At 38.4% G+C, this 21,763-nt stretch overlaps 1 protein-coding gene across 1 annotated transcript in view; it reads right to left on the bottom strand.

Annotated features, from left to right (window-relative positions):
• Window positions 1–368: 368 nt before the first annotated feature.
• PRKAR2B (protein kinase cAMP-dependent type II regulatory subunit beta) overlaps window positions 369–21,763 on the bottom strand; it is a 117,600-nt gene continuing 96,205 nt past the window's right edge. Inside the window, exons 5-11 of the mRNA XM_055420774.2 lie at window positions 16,642–16,748; window positions 13,401–13,554; window positions 8,723–8,824; window positions 7,069–7,143; window positions 4,676–4,741; window positions 4,411–4,549; window positions 369–2,277 (exon numbers count right to left, since the gene is read on the bottom strand). Coding sequence (XP_055276749.1) covers window positions 2,144–2,277; window positions 4,411–4,549; window positions 4,676–4,741; window positions 7,069–7,143; window positions 8,723–8,824; window positions 13,401–13,554; window positions 16,642–16,748 — 777 coding nt within the window. The 3' untranslated portion in view covers window positions 369–2,143. The remainder of the gene's footprint in view (window positions 2,278–4,410; window positions 4,550–4,675; window positions 4,742–7,068; window positions 7,144–8,722; window positions 8,825–13,400; window positions 13,555–16,641; window positions 16,749–21,763) is intronic.

The following is a 21,763-nucleotide window of genomic DNA, read 5'->3' as shown; positions in this document are numbered from 1 at the left end:
TCCACAACTCAAACTTGTGCTGTTTTAATTACTTTAACACATATATTTCGTAGTTAGCCAGGCTTACTTATTCTAAATGGCTGAATGAGTCTGCAACATACCACAACTATCTATATCACATATAACCAATCGTTAAGATTTTTAAAAACCTCTTGTCCTACAGAACCACACTTTCTTGCTGCAAGATGCCCAGATCTTACCTTTCTTTTCACATATGCCGTACCTCTGTCACGCATTTCACATAGTATAATGTGCACTATGGAAGTCACGGTAAAGAAACAAGGGAAAAAAAAACCTCAGTAATAACATTTTATTATAAAACTGTGCTTTTATTATAAGGAAATTTTAAATATAACCAACAATACTGAAAATAATGTAACTGGCATTTACAGCCTTGGTCAGAGTTCTTTATTAAACAGGCATTTGTAGTTAACAATTAGCTTATGCAACAAAATAGGTAACTTGAAAAAGTGAAGGAAGTTGAAAATACAGAATGATAAACCAGGAATTTGGGGTTCTTTGTGTTTTTTTTCTTGTTCGGTAGACATGACTTTTAAAATCTGAAATATTATAGAAAACAAGTCTGCACGCAGTAATCTCTCTTCCCGTGGGAAAGTCTGCAAAGTAGTTAAAACTGTCCTAAAATGTGGCTGAAGGTATATTTTACATACTTCTTATATATACATTATCCAATTCACGTATCTTAACCACATTTTCATTATACAAGCAAGACCAGAAACATTCTCTAATAAGACCACACTAACCACAGAATTTTTTTACCCATGTATATATTTCTTTGAAACATTTATTTCCCAAAATGAAATTGCTGATTTAAAAGGGAACAACTGGTTAGAATTAATGTCTCTAGACACTGGGGTCACGTAGTCCTAGAACTCATGTAAGAGTATACTGCTTTGGTGGAATGTAATTAATTCATTTTATGTAGCAGGATAATAAGCATTATCAGTTATCAACAAAAATCTGTTCAGCTGAGTTCATTCTGCATTTGCAGAATGAAATGAATGCAGTTGAGAGTCTGCATTAATGCAAGTGGAGAGGCCTAATGGTATACTTGGAATGGGCAGAAATTCCTTTTATTCTTATATATGTTTTACTTACAAGAATTTATTTCTCCCACTTTGGAGGAAACCCATGAGAGCAGATGTCTGCAAGGATTTTATTACACATGTCTAGTGAAGAACAAAGAAGCATCTATGGGCATGTTGATAAGGACCCCAAATATTTTTGGTATAGGAGGCTTTTTTTTAAGCATATATAATAAGATCTTAGGCTTAGAAGACAACAATTAAATTTAAAGAGCATTTAAAAATATTTGTGACATTAAATGTCAAACAAATTTTTAAAGATAACAAATACAGAGAACTGCAAAAATGAAAAAAGGAAGCAGAGATAGATGCTTTATGAGGAAAATAATGACCTTTCATCTAAAGATGCTTTCCTGTTGTTGTAATGACTAAACTGCCTGTCCTTAAAACCACTGGAATACGTAGGTTACCAACATTATACCCAAGAAGTCAAAAGGTACTTTATTGCAAAAATACAAAAGGTTTTAAAATTGCATATGATGTTTTATACCATTTCACCAATAGGCCAAGGCCAGCACATAACTTATCAAGCCAGAAAAACTTTAAAACAAAAATGGTTAAATTGTACTTACTATATATAGTGAGTTGTAAAAAGAATGTGATGCCATGCTGTATAGCATGATTCACTGCCAAGTTCCCTTTTACACGGGTGTAGTCATAACATATCAATCTGAGTAAGTCAAAATGAATACACATCGCCTATGATAACATCCTTTAATTATCTTCTTAAACACAGATACTTTCAATATATTACAATCATCTGAATAAATCTTTCAGTCAAATCATAATTTTGTGGAGTAGAAAGTCATTTTATCAGTATGTTGATATTTTTTTGATCTACTCTTTTTAGAAAGTGATGTTAAAGCCTATTGACTATTAAATATCTATTCTGCTTACTGATACATTGTAAATGTAAAAAAAGGAAAAAACCTGAAATCACAGAAAATGCTTGGCATCTACACAAACACATTCTCAGTGGACTAACCACTACTGTGTAATTTTGTCACTAGAGGTCTTCTTGCTCCAATACTTTTGCTTCATGCAGTGGGTTCAACAATATCCATGTTTGTTCCAAACAGGGCAACTAATTGCTCTTCATAGGTAGCGATGTTCCTTTTCATAATTTCCATGCAAGGTCCCAAAAGCCTTTCAAATGCTTGCACATCCATGGCTAAGAAGAGGGGAGAATAAAAAATAACATTCTTCACAAATCTGGAATTTCTAAGTCACTTATGGTACCTATTTCACATATGTCAATGATGCAATGACATTTTTGTATAAATATCAGATACAAGAAAAAGGTATAAAGATAAAAACTTTCCACTTCAAAAAGGAAGCAGCCAGTGGCCCGTGGCCATATGACATTGTATTGGAAGTTCCTGATCCGGGTTAAAAGAATGAGGGATTGTTATGGCAAGACCTTGGAATTTTAAAGAAGAAATTCATTTTTATGTCACCACCTTAGCAGTATGAACTCAAGGGTGGCAAGGCAGTGTTTTCTATCTTGTTTTCCCTCCTCAGGGTTTACAATGCAATGTTGTGAAGACCAAAGGTTGCTTTTTATACTTTTTTATACTAGGGTAGTCAATTCAAAATGGCAGCCCGAGTAATGATTTTGTCTGCTTCTGTAAGTAGAAGCTCTATGTTGCATAGATTGCTTGTCTCGAGCATTTTTAAAAAATGAATTTATATGAAAATATGATCATACTATCATTGAAATACAAATTTCTTTTTTTTTTTTTTGCTTCTTAAATGTACAGAACTGAAAAAGGCAGTGTTTACAACAGAGTGAATGAAAATTCTTGCACTGCTGGCAGCAGGTAAATAAGTGCAAATCCAAGTGATCTGGCAACAGATATCAAACCCATAAAGAGAAAACCCACTTCCAAAGAGTATCTCTCAGGAAAAATCCTATTACGTGAAAAAGCAGTATATGCATACACCCCCACAGAAAAGTTCTCCCCCACTGTGCAAAATGGAGCCAAAACTCAAAAGGTATGTAACAGTGGGAAGTGATTAAATAATGCAGTGTGTATTTAACCAATGTTAATATTTGATGTAATAAACACGAGAAAATGCCTAAGCTGTAATGAATGAAGGAAGCAGTTTACAAAACTGATTTACAACTGAAAACCCATACAAGTAAAAAAGGATGATAAGGAATTATAATAGGATGTGGACATTGCTGGGTGGTTGTGGTACTGGGTAACTCTTAGTTTTCCTACCTTTCTGTATTTCTCAAATTTAATGTGAATATATATTTTATTATAGAAAAAAAGTAATGGGATTTCACTCACATAATCTTTACTCCCTACCGTCCAACACCGCTACTCAGAGAAATTACTTGTCAGCTTCTAAATTTTTCTTTTTCATCCAAGTGTAACACTAGAGTAATAGTATACTTATTTAAAACCATTTAAAAAACAACTTCTCTAAGAAAATTCTGGGGATACTTGCAAATCTTAACACTGAATCTAAATTTATTCTACTGAACTGTGGATGAAGAGTACAGAGTAGCTAACTACTTTTTAAAATTAATTGTTACTGGTGTATAGCTGATTTACAATGTTGATAACTTTCTGCTGTACAGCAAAGTGAATCAGTTTATACATACACATATATCCACTTCTTTTAGATTCTTTTCCCATACAGGTCGTTACAGAGTATTGACTAGTTTTCTTAAAGAAAATGTCATCTGTATTAATATCTCCTGAGTTATATTTTTCATTACTAAAACAAGCTATTTCCCACATGTAAAATCTCTGCTATATATAGATGCCTTCCAGCTGAAGATGGCACTTCTGTTCATGGCATTTGTGTGGTACACAGAAGTAATAAACAGCTGAAAAGATTTTTATTGTGTTACGACAAACTTGAACTTTTGTTTCCTAATCCTAGGATGAGTAAGTATTCCTACAGACATTTCAACTTCCCCTGAAGAACTCAGTATACCTTATAAAAGTGCTGTTTGAGGTTTTATTTTTTTTAGCAGAAATGGAACACAGTGCATGTTCTTCATTTGAAAAATTGGATGTAAAGCTTGGTACTCAGAATTCTTATCTTAATGACATACTAAAATGTTATTTCATGCCTGTAAAAAAGAACAATATACATGTGTGTGAAAATTTTCTAAGAAGTTGGCTTCTACAAATTGACTTTATAGTGCAATGAATCCTAATCTTGTATTTTCTTGGGACTGTAAAACATGTGAACCCAGTAAAATAATCAGTGTGACGATGAACACGTACAATGCACACAGAAGGATTTCAACTGGGGCAAGTGTGCCCCGGGCTGTGAGTCCTACCTAAACATTTGACGGTCCCGATGGCGTGTGCAGAAGCAGCTCGGGGCTTGTTTGTTACCAGAGCCAGTTCGCCGAAGTACTGCCCTCGAGAGCACCGAGCGATTTCAACTGCACCATTCTCCTCCACCTCTGACTTACCCTGACAAGGTGATGGAAAGTGTTAGCTTTCACTCAGCTTAAGAAACACAGAACTGAAGCTTAGTCAGGAAAAAAAAAAAAGTCTATTATGTTACTTGCTAATATTTCATAGATTTTTAGGACTTACCTTCCTTTTCATGGTAATCTTCACTTCTCCAGATTCTACAATGAAAAAAGAATCAGCCAAGTCTCCCTGTCAGAATAGAACAAAAACAGAGGGTGAAAAACGCAACTTTAGTTGACAGCAATCCTGCTGCCCACCATACCTCTGAAATCAATCCCATGCCAGTTTACAGATCATCTCCTGAAAGCTGAAACCCCACAGAACAGGTTATGGCCCCTCCTAAGGTGAGATGTTATGATCAACAATTATAGCATAACAATTTTATTTGTAAAATCATCTGAAATTATATACATCTACTATAGCATTTCTGCTAAAACTAGTAAGAAAAATAAAGCAACTAACACCAAGGTAAGAATTTCGCTCCAACTGCAGCCTGGATAAAGCATGGTCAGAAATGTGAGCACTGTTTCCCAGCAGCGTCGCCTCTGTCAGCTGCTCCTATGCTGAAATGTGCCACGCTGGGTCGTTCCTAACCTACGAAGCCAGAGCATGGCAACCCAAGATAATCCAGCAACTCCGCAAGTGAAGAAAGCAGGCAGGCTAAGCAGTATGTGTGGGCCCTGATGCCTGTCCTGCAGGTGGCTGGGACCAAATTTTAGATGCTGGGTTACTGACAGCCTACCTCAAGGCCCAGAAAGACTTCTGAAAGAAAGTGTTGCCATTTCTAACTACATAGCTGTATTTTCTTGTTTTCTTTTTTGAACAAACTTCCTCGGCTTCCAATGATGCCTTACGGATTAAGTAATGTAATACGAAAGATGACATTGACTTTCCTAAGCCTCTCAAAGTGATTCTGGAGAAACTCAGGTATTTCAAAACTCTTTACTACAATTCAAGAAATATAGTATCAGATTATAATACATCATAAGGAATGCAGAGTCTCCATTATACTACAGTGCAGACATGTATGTTTATAAACGCTTAAAAGACAACTATCTAAAGATACCTTTAATAAACCTTCAGTATACATATGTCTTTTCCCTTACCTTTTTATCAGGCTTTCTATAAGAGCTTCACGCTAAATATTCAAGTGTCTTAAATCATAAAAGGTCTATCAACTGCCATGTAATTTCATTTTTAAAACATGCTCAAATTGCATGTAAAGCTAATAAGTTCTGTTGGTTGTGTCGATGTCAGTTTGCTAGTTTTGATGATACAAAATGCACTAGAAGAGATTGGGTCAAGAGCACATGGGGCTTTTTTTTTTTTTTTTCGGCAGCATGCTGTGAATCTATAATTATTTCAAAATAATTGGCAAAAGTCATTTCAAAAGTGCTCTGTGCTTTGCAGCTTTTCAATTTGTATCATGGAATCTCAGCCTTGTTTTCTAATTTGACAGATTGGGGGTGGCAGTGGGGGAGGACTGACTGATTTACTTGTTTATTTGCCTTCTAAACTAATTCTTTTCCCAGCCTCCCAGACCTTGAATCTTGTTTCACATGTATGAAAAGAGACAATATTTTAGATAAATATTACAATATAGTATAATATTGATAGGAAAATTACAGAATTTGTTAAAAAGCTGTTTTCTTTTTTTAAGTCTGTATTGAATTTGTTACAAATTCAATTTGTTCTAAACTGCTTCTGTTTTTTTTTTATGTTTTGGGTTTTTGGCCATGAGGCATGTGGGATCTTAGCTCCCCAACCAGGGATTGAACCTGCACCCCTAGCTTTGGAAGGTGAGGTCTTAACCACTGAACTACCAGGGAAGTCCCTAAAATACCTGTTTAAATCATGCAGTCAGTGCGTCATACTGTAATTAGGAAATTAGTAGTATCATCGATATGCTTTTATATGTAAACTCTAACCGTCTCCATAAATCCTACTTCTGGGTAGCTCTGTTGTAACCAATGTATGTGTGTATTGCTTCAGGTTCTAAATGGGATTTGGGAAAAGCATTATGGGTTCAAGAGCATGCTGGCCCCCTCAGTGCCTGGCAGCCAGTGAAGTACATAGTGTAACATGTCCCTTCTTGGTTAATTTCACCAGGAGGAGGTTTCACCAATGAACCAATTGTGCAGAACTTTACACCTTCTAATGCACCTTCTGGGTCCTTATTAATAAATGTTATGGAACAATTACCAGTTTTTTCCCCTGTTATAAATGGCATCTTAATTCTCTCTATATATGTGACCTTCATGTCTGGTACAAATATAAAATTATGCCTAAATCCATTGGATGATTTAATATATATTCCTTAAGATTTAATTTTTAAAAAATTCAGATAGCTTGATGGCTATAAATTAAGCCATTTTTAATAGATTTGGCAGGAAATAATTATATTAATCCATCACTACATACTAATTATGGACACACAAAAATTTTATTAAGACTTAGAATATGTAAGAATCTTTTGGAAAATAACCTCAAACTGAGCTCCACAAAAAGGATTATACCTGAGCAATGATTTGTTCTCCATCGTTGTATACTTTGGTGCCTATCACATCTACCACTTTCAGGCGTTCAGAAACCTATAAAGGAAAAAAGAATACAGTTGACCCCTCAATGATATGGGTTTGAACTGTGCACAGTCCACTTATCTACAGATTTTTTCCAGTAAATATACAGTTGCCCCTCCATATCCACAAATGTGGAACCCAGGGCCACGGAGGGTCTGCTGTAAGGGACTTGAGCATCTGCAGACTTTGGTATCCACCAAGGTCCTAGAACCCATCCCTGTGGAATGGATGAACAACTGTGTGAAACAAGCTAATCAGGTAATCTTAACTATTTCATGGGTTTAAAAATGGTAGCCTACAGGCCAAATGAACTGAGCAATATGTCTGTTTATATTAATAAACCTAATTAATATAAAAAGCACAATCACTCAGTGGTGTCCAACTCTCTGTGACTCCATGGACACAAGGCTCTTCTGTCCATGGATTTTACCAGGCACGAATATTGGAATGGGTTGCCATTTCCTACTCCAGGGGGATCTTCCCAACCCAGGGATCGAACCCGTGTCTCCTGCATTTGTAGGCAGATTCTTTACTCGCTGAGCTATCAGGGAAGCCCCATTATATGAATTACTTGCCAGCATTTTAAACAAATTTTTCATAAAAACTTGAATTTCCAGCTTCTCTTGAAAAATCAGAACTGTCAGCAACACTCAGCTCATATTTCCATGTGGCATAAATAAACTCTGGTGGACTAGCAGCTGTTTCTTAAGATGGAGCACATGCTCTCCAGTTTACCAAAGTCCCATCCTGGCTTGGTTTTCTTCTTTGTTATTTGCCTAGCTCTGAAGGCATTTGAATTTCCAACTCTGACCTATTTTTACTTAAAGAGATCTGCTGCTGGAGAAGATGAGCTGCCCAATATGCATTCTGAAATGAGGCCCGAATTTCTACCAGGTGAATACTGACAAGTCAGCACAGGGACATGTCAGCAGGGAGGTCTGTCACCCCAGGGATTCTGGCCGGGAGGCTGGAAGGACGGTATTGCTATCACTCAGGTGGGGAAGAGAAGGAAGGGTGTTTGGGACATGTCAGTTTGAGATATCTTTTAGATATCCCAGAGGAAATGTTAAATATGCAGTCAGATAAAAAAGCCTGGCATTCAAGGGTGGGGCCTTGCGCAGTGATGTCAATTTTAAAAGGCATCAACATAATAGACATTTAAAGCCAGGGGATTTGACAAGTACAGCATGGAAATAAGTGCAGCCTGCGAAAAGAAAGAGAGACCTTGGGATGCCAATTTTAAGAGGAAAGGAATAAGGAAGGACAGGCCAGTGAGGACATTCTGTATTTAGATAACCTCTTCCTGTAAAGGCTTCTGCCTACATTTATGTGATTAGTTTAAGTCTGCTTTTAGAAAGAGACCTCATATAAATCTGCTGTAGCTGCTCCCAGGAGTCTATTATGTGTAAACAACAAAACAGATGCAGTTACAGGCAGTAAAAGAAATACTAAGCTATTAAAACAATGTAATCTTTTCAAGTGAAAATATGGATAGATTATAATTCAAAGAAACTTTCTGCAGAGCTAAGTATTCCTAACAAAATGGAAGCTTTTAAAGCAAAATAAAATAAAAGCACAAACATATACTTACTTCCAAAGATTTAAGGAATGGCAGTGACTCGATAAAGCTTTCATACATTTTTCTCTTTTTGGCATTATTTTTTACAATTATCCTCCTGAAGGTTACCCTGTCCTAAAGGCAGAATATCAAATACGAAGACAATTAAAAAGTAGACTTTATGGGGAAAGAAAGTTTGAAGAGATAGTTTCATTTTATTCCCTGTAAGAAACAAACAATAATTGAAGATTTTCAAAATAAAAGATTGATATTATTATACTTATAATACAACTCATTTAAGATTTTTATTTCCTTAAGCATTAATATAGAACCATATAAAATGTTATTTTCATGCTTTTGAAGGAAAGCAACAGTTTCCTTTTAGTTCAGAACAGAGATATGACCAACATGTAACTAGTGGGCTAAACCCACGAGGTGGCGCTGTTGCACCATTAAAAAAATACGTTTCTTGTTCTTTTTTATTTCTCTCCCCAGCTTTTTGAGATACAATTGACTTGTAATATTGTTTAAGGTATACAACATGTTGATTTGATATACTTATATATTGTAAAATTATTACCACAGTAGAGTGAGTTAGTACCACACATAATTGTCATTTCTTTTTTTTTGTGGTGACATTTAAGATTTATTCTCTTGGCAGCTGTCAACTATATATTGACAGTATTGTAACTATAATCAGGTACACTGGGTCTTCAGAACATAGTCATTTTATAATTATGCCTCCCAGCCCCTGCGGACCAACATTCTACTCAGTTTTTATGAGTTCAAACTAGCACTGAGGTCTTTTGTTATAGATAACAGCCCTGGAGTGTTAAAATTCAGTGGGACGTGATGAGCTTTTTTTTTTTTTTGAGGTATAACTGGCATACGACATCATACTAGTTTCAGGCGTAGGACATAATGATTCAGTATTTGTATCTGTTGTGAAATGATCACTACAGTAAGTACTTAACATCTGCCACCATAAATAGTTACAGAATTCTTTTTCTTGTGATGAGAACGTTAAAGATCTACTCTCATAGCAACTTTCAACTATACAAGACAGTATTATTAACTGTGGGCACCATACTGTACATTACATCCCTAGGGTGTATTTTTAACTGGAAGCTTGTACCTTTTGACCCCCTTCACTCATGACCAGCCTTTTATTTAAAAAACAAAACAGAAAATCTGGGTGTGCATCCCTTCTAGTGAAGTGTTGCATATATTTGGTTCAGTTACACACAAAAGCACACACACATATGCACTGGTTGGGACATTTCCTCGTGTTTCTTGTGGGCTGCAGCAAAAAAAAAAAAATACATGGAAACCAGAAGTATTAGAAAATGTTTTTAAATCATGCAATTACAATGTAAAGAGAGCTTGAAAAATTGACTCTAGGATTTTTTTTTGTCACATCCACATATCAGAGTTTTCTTTTTTAAAACTGTGCACAGAGAAACTACAACTTTCTTGAGTAGACTTTGATTCCAGTGTTTATCATGTTCATTGTCCTCAACTGTTCCTATGTTTATACTACTTAACCTCAAGGATCCAACACTGAATTGAGGAACGAGGGAAAACTTTATAGGTAATGGCTCAAAAAATGGTCTTCCTACAAATTTTACATTTTAAAAATTCCTACAAAACATTGTATTAGTTCTCAGTTAAGAGCTCTCAGAATTATGTTAGTTTGGCATACACTGATCAACAACTATACTCTTTTAATACAAAATAAAATTAACAGGGATATGTTCTTTAATTAATAGATTACTATGACAACATATTAAATGAACCGATAGGATAGAGAAAAATGCCAGTGTGGATGTAAGTATCTAGGAAATTAAACATCCTGTTCTCTAATTTAGTTTACTACAATTTTATAAGGGCTGTGATTTGGACTTGCACTCAATCATTTTTTAAAAAAGAAATTTTCAAGATAACAAGTAAAATTATTGAAATAATTTCCAAGCCTGGCTCTGCACTGAAATCAGTTGTTGTGTTTTTCCCAAAAAGGTTTCTAAGATCCCAGACTTTAATGACTCAAAATCTCTGCAAATAGGGCTCTACAGTAATCTGCATTTCATGAAAGCTCCTCAAGTGACTTTGATATATAAACAGGTCTGGGAAGCAGCTGCAACACCATTTTATGAACAAGGTTTATTACAAAACAGAGAAGACAAGAAATGGGTTAGCAATTTAGAAATTAACCACGGCAACAAGCTATGCGTCTCAAGAAAAATCTTCTGCTAGTGGCCCACCTCTTCACACTCACTGTACGTATCAGTAAAGGCCAGAAAGTCCCATTTCAAATGTTTTCACCCCAGTCCTTTCAATCATCACCTCTCTGAATCACCAGCATGGTCATGTAGATCAGTTAATCCCCCAAGGCTAACAGTGACCTAGACTGACTTACAAAGTTGGACTCGTCTACAAAGGACTTTTCTCTTGAGATTTGCTTCTCTTTGCACCTGCACTTACATGGCAGAGCTCCAACCTGTTGGTCTCAAAAGCAAAATTCCCTTTTCTATTTGACTTTGTCTGAAAGGGGGCTAGTTAGGCCAGCTGCTAAGAAAGCGGATTTGAAGTATTAATTATGTTAATGACTATAATTTAAAAAAAACCACCCACTTCACTTGTACACATACCCTAAGGTGATCATCACAAACTGCTCACTTTTACAGAGCTTAAAACGGGTGTGTGCTTAGTTGCTCAGTCGTGTCCGACTCTTTGCAACCTCATGGACTGTAGCCCGCCAGGCTCGTCTGTCCATGGGGATTCTCCAGGCAAGAATACTGGAGTGGGTTGCCATGCCCTCCTCCAAGAGATCTTCAAACAGGTACAGATTATTAAAAAAAAAAAAAAAAATCTCTGAAAAATCCTTCATCCTTCCTGAGAACATAAGTATCACATACACCTGGAAATTGCTGGACCTCTGTCCCTAGTTTAAGGTTCCTTCCAGGGCTGAGAACTATCAGTACTCAAAGGGCCAACCCGCTAAGTATGTGACCTTGTTCCAAGGATGTGCATGAGGAGGCTTCCTTACATGTGACAATCTGACCCTGCTGCAACCCCATCAAGATGATTAAATTTTAAATGGTACCTTCTTTAATGAAACAGATCACAACCCACCCTTGTGACAGTAGGCAAACACTTCCTAAGGGCCAAGTCTACTCGGGTTTTGAGTATTTATTTTGCCGGCTTTGGGTATTCAAATCTCTGATTATCCTTAAGACACTTCAGATGACAAGCTCCCTTCCACCTGAAACAATTCCAATTTTGCTCACACCACTTAAGTAACTCATGACATTTTTAAGAAGTAAACAGTAGCTGCCTGGGTCCCAGAAGCAGAAATGCACAACAGGTCTTGTTTATCTGATCAAGAGATATTTTTATTAGCTGAATTTGTCTCGGAGTCAAAGGCTGAGTGGTGACTGAACCATACGTAACTTCTGTGAGACTACAGTTCTTGAAAAGGAGGTTTTAACAAACTTCCTGTTACTTCGACCTTGCCTCCTTCCACAAAAGGATTTGAGAGAAATAACCAAATAAACTCATGTCAGAACCATAGGGTGGGATGTTATCAACAATTTTAAAAGAAAACACAAGTAGTATCAACATTCCCTTAAATCAGGGCTACTTAAAGTGTGTGCCGGGCACCAGCAGCCACTGGTGCCTCCTGGGAGAGTATGAGAAATGCAGAATCACAAGCCTCATGCCAGACCCCATGAGTCAGATTCTGCTTTTTAACTAGATTTCCAGGTGATCCCTAAGCACCAGCTTAACCAGAGTCCAGAATCAGCTTTACGAGGATCTGCTACTTTGTCTTCTAAGATCATTTATGAAAAGAATGTCCTTCCTTTCCCTCACTCAAGTCTTTAAACCAAATTTTAAGCCTTATAGAAAAGGCATCATTAAAATTTATTTTTCTTTTTGGATGGATTTTTAAAAATTGGAGTATAATTGCTTTACAATGCTGTGTTAGTTTCTGTGTGCAACACGTGAATCAGCTATGACTATACATATATTCCCTCCCTTCTGAGCCTCCCTCAAGAAATTTACCTTAAGCCCAGCTCTGAGAGTTCCAACCCTGAGAGTTGAATAAGTGTGTCTGTAATGGAGCCTAGGTAAGAGAATTTCTTTTTTAACACCTCTAAATAATTCTGATGTGCATCCACGTGAGAAAACACAGACATTGAGTATTTTGTCTCTACACAGTTGCTTGTCAATGCAGGGTTGTTACCAATCAATTTATACTACATAGTCTCAGTTTACAGTGGTATCTCAAGCAGGCATGAGACTCATGCGATGGGCTTGCTCCAATACAGATCGTGGAGTCCCACAGCCAGTTTCTGAGTCAGCAGGCCTGAATCAGTAAGTGGTGCCTCAACAGGCATTTCCAGCAAGTTCCCAGTTGACAGAGATGCTACAAGGCAGGGGACCATGCTTGGAACCACAGATATTATACCTACCACAGAAACCTACCAGAAAAAACAGCACTGAAGCCTCTGTTTGTGTGACTGACTGGTTTTTAAGAATGGGTAAAAGAGGAGCACTTAGGAGCACCTATTAGTTGCTTAATAAATTCTCTGATGACTGATGGTGATCCCCAAACCATCTACCTATGAAAACTAAAATACTGCAGCTACCTGACTGCTAGCATAATGATTTTTTACTAATGACATTCAGGTCAAATAAATACTTCACTCACCAAACCCCACAGAGCACCAGGAGAGGTAGCAGTGATTGTAGCTGCTCTGGGTGTGTTGTACATTAAGGCCAGTTCGCCAAAACTCCCACGATTGTCATAGTTGCCAACACACCGTCCAACACCATCGCATTTCACATAAATATCAAATGTTCCTCTGGTGGATGCATGAAAAAGAAGATGTAAAAGTAATTCAAGTCAAGTCTCATCACAACAAAACATGAGCCTTTGGCAATAAAATCTCATTTTTTTTAAGAATTACTTATTGCTTGGTCTTCTTGCTCAGACATCATAACACATTCACTTGATTAAAATTTTAAATGTCTAGAAGGATGAACAGTGAGAGGTTCCCTTCTGCCCTGGTCCAGCCATTCAGTTTTCTCCAAAAAAGCCACTGCTCCCAGCTTCTACATCCTTGCAGAGGTCTTTACACCTGGGAGCAGCGGGAGCTGGGTGGATGCACTGAAAGCGTTCCAAAGGTGCAGGAAGTAACAGGAGCCGTCCCTGAGACTGAGGGTGACAGCTGGGGATGGGCTCTCACTTTCCTTTCCTCTCTGATGACAAACAGTAATAAAAGGGCATCAATACATGACAAAGGCACCGCCTGTTCCGGACAAGCAGGAAGAAGAGACCATCAGTGGGACTAGGGTAAAGTCTGTACTTGGGCCTGCTGCGGGCAAATGAGAGTAAACAACACACATTTAAGATAAAAAAATAAGGGATGAAAATATAACTGCAACCAAAGAGAACAGGAAAAGAAAACCATCTGAAGGATGCATGTGAGTCTGCTGACCTCAATGAGCTCTGAGTTTAAGAATCATGGAGGCTAGCAACATTCACTATGTAACTGAAAAGTTTCTGTTTCCAAAACGAACATGCATTACTTCTGAGATCAGAAGAAAATAATCTTAAAAAAGAATATAGTTCTAACAATCTAGTCAGCCATTACTGTGCAGTACCTACAGGGTCCTTTGTGATCTAAAGGGGGGCCAGCAAGCTGGAGCCCAGGACTGGTTGCCTGCTGCTGTAAATCAAGTTTCACTGGAAAGACAAACACGCTGGCTGTTTCCGCACTCTCTGTAGCTGACCTGTGCTACGAGAGCAGACGTGGGTAGTTGCAACACAGACCTTATGGCCTGCAAAATTTATTCTCTGGCACTTTATATCATCTGGCCCTGTATGTTAGACTGACCGCCCATCTAAAGGTGGTAGAAATTCAGACTAAATATCTGATCCTGGTCGTCTAGATTTTTTGTGCTTATCTTTTAATCGGGTTCCCTTTTCTAGCAAATAAAACGCTGTTTGCATGTCACTGCACTCCAGATCCTTTATTTCTATTAACTTCATTCTCTCTGTGGGAGACTATTTTCATGTACTGTATCTGGTCAGGGAACATGGCTTCAGGGCTTGCTAAAACACCTATGAGGTCAGACGAGAAAATTCTTTGGCTTTATTCTATTGGCTAAAGTCTAGCAAAGACAAAACAGGGAGTGCTTTTAAGATTAGGACAGGATTACAGATGGCAAAGATGCAACAAAAGCAAACACATGAGGTATTGGATGGAAGATATGAATAAGAATAACCGGTTTTTCATATAATTCATGACTAGAATGTCTGTTTCAGGGATTCCTTCTAGAATTTGTCTCATGGACAGTTATTTTTCAAGTATAGATTAATTTTTCTATTTATACATTTGCACTAAAACAGTTTTCTACATTTTTCTACTTTGAGTAGGATAAAATATACAACAAATGTGCTGATGAGAAGTGCAGTGAGCTACCAGTCCTGTTACAATCACATCAGTCTAAAACTCGGCTGAAACACTGCGTGCTGCTTTCCCTACAGATTTCTCCCCTGAGAACATGAGGCCCCGGGCAGTGCAGACTCACAGAAAGCACACGCGGTGGCCAAGAGACCCAGGTGCGGGGCCAGCCCGCACTCATCTGCGTGGCCTTCCAGACTTGCATCACTTTTGTGTGCCTCAATTTTCATCTGTCAAAAGGGTGATGAGGAAGCAAGGGAAGGCACCGCGCACTAATGTAAGGAGGTTCTATAGTCAAAATACCAACTAAACTGAAGTGATTCCTGTACGCTGTTTGGGGTTCTCATATATTCCTACTATTCAATACAATTAAACAGCTGAGTGAATTTCTGAGGTGTTTCGTTGATGAAAGCTGCTAATGGTATCAGAATCGTGACTTTAATTTACACGTGAGACCATTCTAAAATCACAGAGTGCCCCTCTAGCCCTGGCAGGTGCAGCCCCTACAGGTCACCAAGGTCTAAGGGATGAGGGGCTGAAGGATTCACAGAGCACACAGTACTGATGCATGAAAGGCACCTCCCACGGCAAAGAGCGGGGAACAGCGCCTGCACAGACAGGTGGGGGTACTTCCTGCGAGGCCTCTGAGCAGAACACAACTGGGCCCAGAGAAGCCAGTGTAACCCAACAAATCAGACTGGGAGATGATCCATGTTCTACACAAATGGGAGAGGCTAAGGAGTCCAAACATCTCATAAACACTTCCTCACTGCTCAGCAGAAGTGGAGAAACGAAGGCCCAGCTCAGGCTGCTCTCCTTCAACATTTTAGGGTTGTTACCCAAGTTTTGCTTAAAACACAGTGTTCTTTGATGAAGTGAAACACAACTTCAGTTTTCTGGGATTGTATTTTCAATATAATAATTTCTCTGTAGAGTTTTTAACAGACAAATAGAATAATGCATAAATAACTTCTAGAAGGACACACAAACTACTCACTCTGCTGATGATGCTAGGGCAGTTAGAAGAGAGACTAACTTTGCACCTTAGGTCCCTCTGAATTTTTTAAACCATGAGCATGCTTCACTTCATTAAGCAACAATAAAGGAAACTTTTTAGAAAACATATAACAGATTGAGTTATATGGATTCATCATCCCAGATGCTGTATCACACTGTTTTCATGTTAACAAGAGTATCCAATTCTGTGACAGGTGTAACTAGCCCTCAAGTAAAACAAATGAGGAGGCTCCCAGTAAATGACTGAGATTTATTGATTCACCAAAAGTCAACAGTCATCCATACATTATATCTCTTTTCAGTTTCACTGCAGGAGTTCAAAGCAGGTTTATAGGCCGAGTTACACAGGAATAAGGGTAGACAGGCAATAGCAATTATTGTATGTCAATCCGTCAGTCATTATAACACACTGAGATTTTCACAAAAGGTTATTACATTTCAGGAGCAAAGTTACACAAAACTTACCTATCAATTACATAAAAGTTGTCACCATCATCACCTTGATCAATTACATGTTCCCCTTCTTTAACCAATTTTTCAAACATGGCATCTAATACTTGAGACATCTGCTCCTATTTTTCAAAAATAAAAGACATAATCTTTGTTTATGTAGAACATGTTTTCTTAAAGAACCACAATTAGCTCTATATTTTTGTGAACAAGCTCAAAGAAATGGAAATATCATGACTGTCATTGAGTCTTGTAAAAAATACAGAACAGTCGCCTCCTCATCACATGCAAACCAGATGATTATATATTTATTCTCACATTCAGCACCTGAATAAAAGTAATTATAATTGGTCTATTTCAGAACCGTTGCAACTATCACCACTGTAATACAAAAGGAAACTAACCATCAAATCATCCTATACCTATACCTTGTGAAATATAACTTTAGCAACTAAAATTATCAGGTTAACAAAGAACTATTGCAAATGCCTTTTAAAGATATCTAAACTTTAAAAAACCTTTCCTATTTTAATCATCACTGTAATTTATATTTAGCCAATTTAAACCCTAATGCCAATCCTTCTTGGTTTAGCACCAAAAACAATACAGAACCAAAAAAAAAACCAAAAGTAAAACCAAAAATGACTGTAGCAAACATTCCATCCATGTCCTTTATCACTAAGGCTCTCTTCAAGAAGCAACTGTGTACCTCCCTAAGACAGATGTATTAGAACTGAAGCCAGGGACATCAAACCTATCAGTCAACAACTATCTTGAAACTCTGTTCTTCTAAAGTGTGCTTGACAAGGGTTAAGAATAAATCCTGCATAGTGAGAATAAACTAGAAGCCCAAAGAAATCTTTCCTCAGAAAAAGTCCTGGGACAAATCAAAGGTCTTTGGGTAGTTAGAACAAATGGGAATGGAGAAACAGTGTGGTGATAGTAACAGAAAATTCAGAAGACATAGGAAGGTTTTAAGTTACTCTCTATGGATATAAAAAGACAGCAACTCCAACCTCCCAGTCCAAAATCAGTTATTACTATAAACAAATTCAGGATCTGAAGATAGATTGGGCGGGGGTGGGAGAAGATGCAAGTGGAAGACACAGGTTGAAGAAACAAAATATTCTGGATCAAAAGCACAAACAGACTACGTGTGAGTCTCCTTGAGACCCCATTAATATGTCACAGGGACCATGAAGGGACTCCACAAAGATGAGAAGAGGAAAAAGAAAACTGGAGGAGAGATTTCTAGAGCAAAGAGAAGTTACATGAGGGCAGAGAGAGGGCGACGCCCAGAGATGGGCCCGGGGCCTGCAGCATGGAGGGGCCGACCACCTGTCAGAGCACCAGAAGCTCCAGACTGGGGAACACCTGGCCTGGTCAGAATGGGACTGAGACGCTGCTGAAAACAGAGGGACTGATTCGAAGTCCTCCACGATCAGTTGATACTCTCCTTCCAAATGTCTGCATCCTGAACACAGAACACTAGCAACCAAGTATTAATCCCAACTCTTCCCAGACAAGAGATCACAGTCAGGTTCTTAGGAGAAACTAAATAAATAAGACAGAACTAGAACAGTTACTACGAAGACTGTGCCCTGGAACAAGGACCTTCACCTGATTGGATGAGGGGTTCCTCCACGTGAACAGCTGGCTCCTTGCCACCCAACCAGCAGGACACCGATGGACAGGCCTGCCCTACTTACTCAGGGGTCCTCGTCTGCTTTGCATAGCCCCTCTGGGAGCCTACAAGACTAAGATAAACAGCAGTATAACACCAATGAGCTAGAAAACTCAAGAACAGTGCTGGCTTTCAGAAAGGTTTACTCTATATACCCAGAGATGTTCAAGATGATGTCATAATCATGAGATGAAAACCAGGATGATTAGAAAAAGTGCATGAGAAAAATGGGTAAGCTCAAAATTGAAATCATCACCAAATCTTTTTTCCTTTCAACTATTTTATCTTTTAGGTCGGTTTTAGGGTCACAGAAAAATGGAGCAAGAAAGTATAAAGAATTGTCCTAAACCCACTGCTTCCCCATGTCTCTCCTCTATTAACATGCCCCAGAGAGGGTACGCTTATTACAAGTGATAAATGTACAAAGACATCAGTATCACTCAAAGTCCACAGCTGACATCTGGGTTCACTCTTGCTGCTATACACTCAGTGGTTTAAACTAAGGTACCCAGAAAGGTCAAAATGTACCCACCATTACAGAATCTTCTATAAGTAAATAAAGAACTAAGAAGGTAAATTAAAATAAAAAACTTCAAAGAAAGTCGACAGGTGAAAAGACAGGAGTCAGGAACAAAGTGATATCAGAGACAGCAAATGAAAGAAAATAATTAGGACAGTAAGGAATGAATTTTCCAATACCACAGGATGTAAGTTTTCAGACTGAAAGGGCTCACTCACAGGCCAGCACCTCCACACTCACATGACAGTGTAGCTTTAGGACATCAAAGATACAGAACCGACTGCAAGGCTTCCAGAAAAAGAGGAAGGAACTCTTAAAAATATGAAAAATGTTCAATTTCTCTCAGAGGAATGCAAATTAAAATGGAAAGGAGATACTCTTTTTTACCTGTCAGATTGAGAAAGATAAAAATGTTAGACTGTTGGAGATGGTGCAGGCAGGAGGAGTCCTCCTGAAGATGGAACAGGCCTCCATAGGGTACTGGCAACAATCAAAAACATTTTGAAGGTGGTCCCTGTCACCTCATCATTCCTTGTCTAGGATGTTATTCTATGCATGTTTTTGAAATGACATGTGCACAGGCATTTTTTCATTGCAAAATGTGCATCGCAAGAGCAAAGAATTGAAAAAGCAAGTTTATCTGCAAAGCCCTTCCCTGGTGGCTCAGAGGTTAAAGCGTCTGCCTCCAATGCGGGAGACCCGGGTTCGATCCCTGGGTTGGGAAGATCCCCTGGAGAAGGAAACGGTAACCCACTCCAGTATTCTTGCCTGGAGAATCCCATGTACGGAGAAGCCTGGTAGGCTACAGTCCACGGGGTCGCAGAGTCAGACATGACTGAGCGACGGAACAGAACAGAACATCCATATGTCAGAAAGCTATGCAGCTAATAAAAAAAGAACATGAGGCTTTTAAGATCCCTGTCTTTTACTGGAGTTGCTGAAAATCATGAGAACACTCAATGAAGGGCAACCAGAAGTCTGAAAGCCTGCCCTCGGAGGAACTCCAGTGAATGCACCTGCTATCTGCTGTCAACACTGATGATGTGCATGATTCCAGAGGCCAGAACTGGTATGGCTGGGGAGACATTTCTGGAGATTTTGGAACAATGTGAAGACCTGCCTAAGGAGGAGAGCTGTCTAGCGATGATACAGCAAAGGCATGAGTTCCCTGCTCCCGCCAAGGCAGGCTCCCCACCTTATACATGCTGTCAAAAGGGCTCAGTGTTTTTCAAACTGTTTACTGGAACCCAGGACTTTGTAGAGGAGCTTCAGGGATCAATTCTGTAAACAGCTCTTTTTTTTTTTTTAGCCATTTTTTAAAATATTGAAACATAGCTGAATTACAGTGTGTGTTTCAGGTGTACAGCAAAGTGATTCAGGTATACATATATCTTTCAGATTTTTTTCCCTCATAGGTTATTACCAGATATTGAATACAGTTCCCTGTCCTATATAGTAGATCCTTACTGATTATCTGTTATGTATAATAAATGTGTACATGTTAACCCCAAACTCATCCTTAAAGTGTATTCTAACAGGTTCAGATGGCTATATACATTAATACAAAATTTTTTATAAAGTGAAATTTCATATAACATAAAATTAACCATTTTAAAGTGACCATGTTAGTAGCTATAACGTTGTGCAGCCGCCATCTGTATCTAGTTCCCAAACATCTGCATCACCCCGAAAGGAAACCCTGTGTCCATTAAGCAGTCAGTTCCCATGTTTTTCTCCTACTAGGCCCTGGCAACTACCAACCTGTTTTCTGTCTCTTTTGGATATTTCATATGATGGGGCTTACTTTGTGGCTCAGACAGCAAAGAATCTGCCTGAAATGCAGGAGACCCAGGTTTGATCCTTGGGTTGGGAAGATCCCCTGGAGAAGGGAATGGCAACCCACTCCGGTATTCTTGCCTGGAGAATTCCATGGACAGAGGAGCCTGGCGGGCTACAGTACAGAGGGTCACAAAGAGTCAGACATACAATGGAATCACACAGTAGGTAACTTTTATTGCCTGGCTTACCTTACTCATTATAAGGTTTTTGACTTCATCTATGTTGTAACATATATCCTTGTTGTTTAGTCACTAAGTTGTATCTGACTCTTAACAACCCCATGGACTGGTAGCCCTACCAGGCTCCTCTGTCTGTGAGATTTTCCAGGCAAGAATACTGGAATGGGTTGCCATTTCCTTCTCCCGGGGATCTTCATGACAAGGGCAGGTGATTCTTTACCACTGAGTCACCAGGGAAGCTTCATTCCTTTTCATGGATGAATAATATTCTACTTTATATATGTATATAAAGGAGAATGTGGTAAAAATACATATATGTATATATATTATATGTAATATTTGCTCTATGTATATATATGCACACACACACACCACAAATTACTTTTCCATTCATCTTCAGTGGGCACTCGGGTTACTTCCACCTTTTGACAATTGTGAACAGTGTGACTATGAACAATCATATACAACTATTTGTTGGAACACCTTTTTCAGTTCTTCTGGATTTAAACCTTGGAGTGAAAGTGTTGAGTCATATGGTGATTCTGTGTTTAACTCTGAAAAGCCATCAACCTATTTCCCACAGCACCTGAACTATTTTACTTCACCACCAGCAATGTGCTAGGTTCTGATTTCTCCACATCGTCACCAACACCTGTTATTTTCCTTTTTTTAGAAACTGATACCATCCTAGTGGGGGTGAAGTGGTATTTATTGTGGTTCTGACCTGTATTTTCACTCGTGACTAACCATTTTAAGAATCTTTTCATGTGCTTATTGGTCATTTGTATGTCATCTTTGGAGAAAAGTCTATTTAAGAACTCCAGAGAAGGAAATGGCAACCCACTCCAGTGTTCTTGCCTGGAGAATCCCAGGGACGGGGGAACCTGGTGGGCTTCCGTCTATGGGGTCACACAG

Source organism: Moschus berezovskii, chromosome 3 (assembly GCF_049115385.1).
Source record: "Moschus berezovskii isolate FMDL1 chromosome 3, NW_MosBer_1.0, whole genome shotgun sequence".
NCBI lineage: Eukaryota > Metazoa > Chordata > Mammalia > Artiodactyla > Moschidae > Moschus > Moschus berezovskii.
Note: the sequence above shows the minus strand (reverse complement) of the source record. Positions and strands in the feature narration are given on the sequence as shown.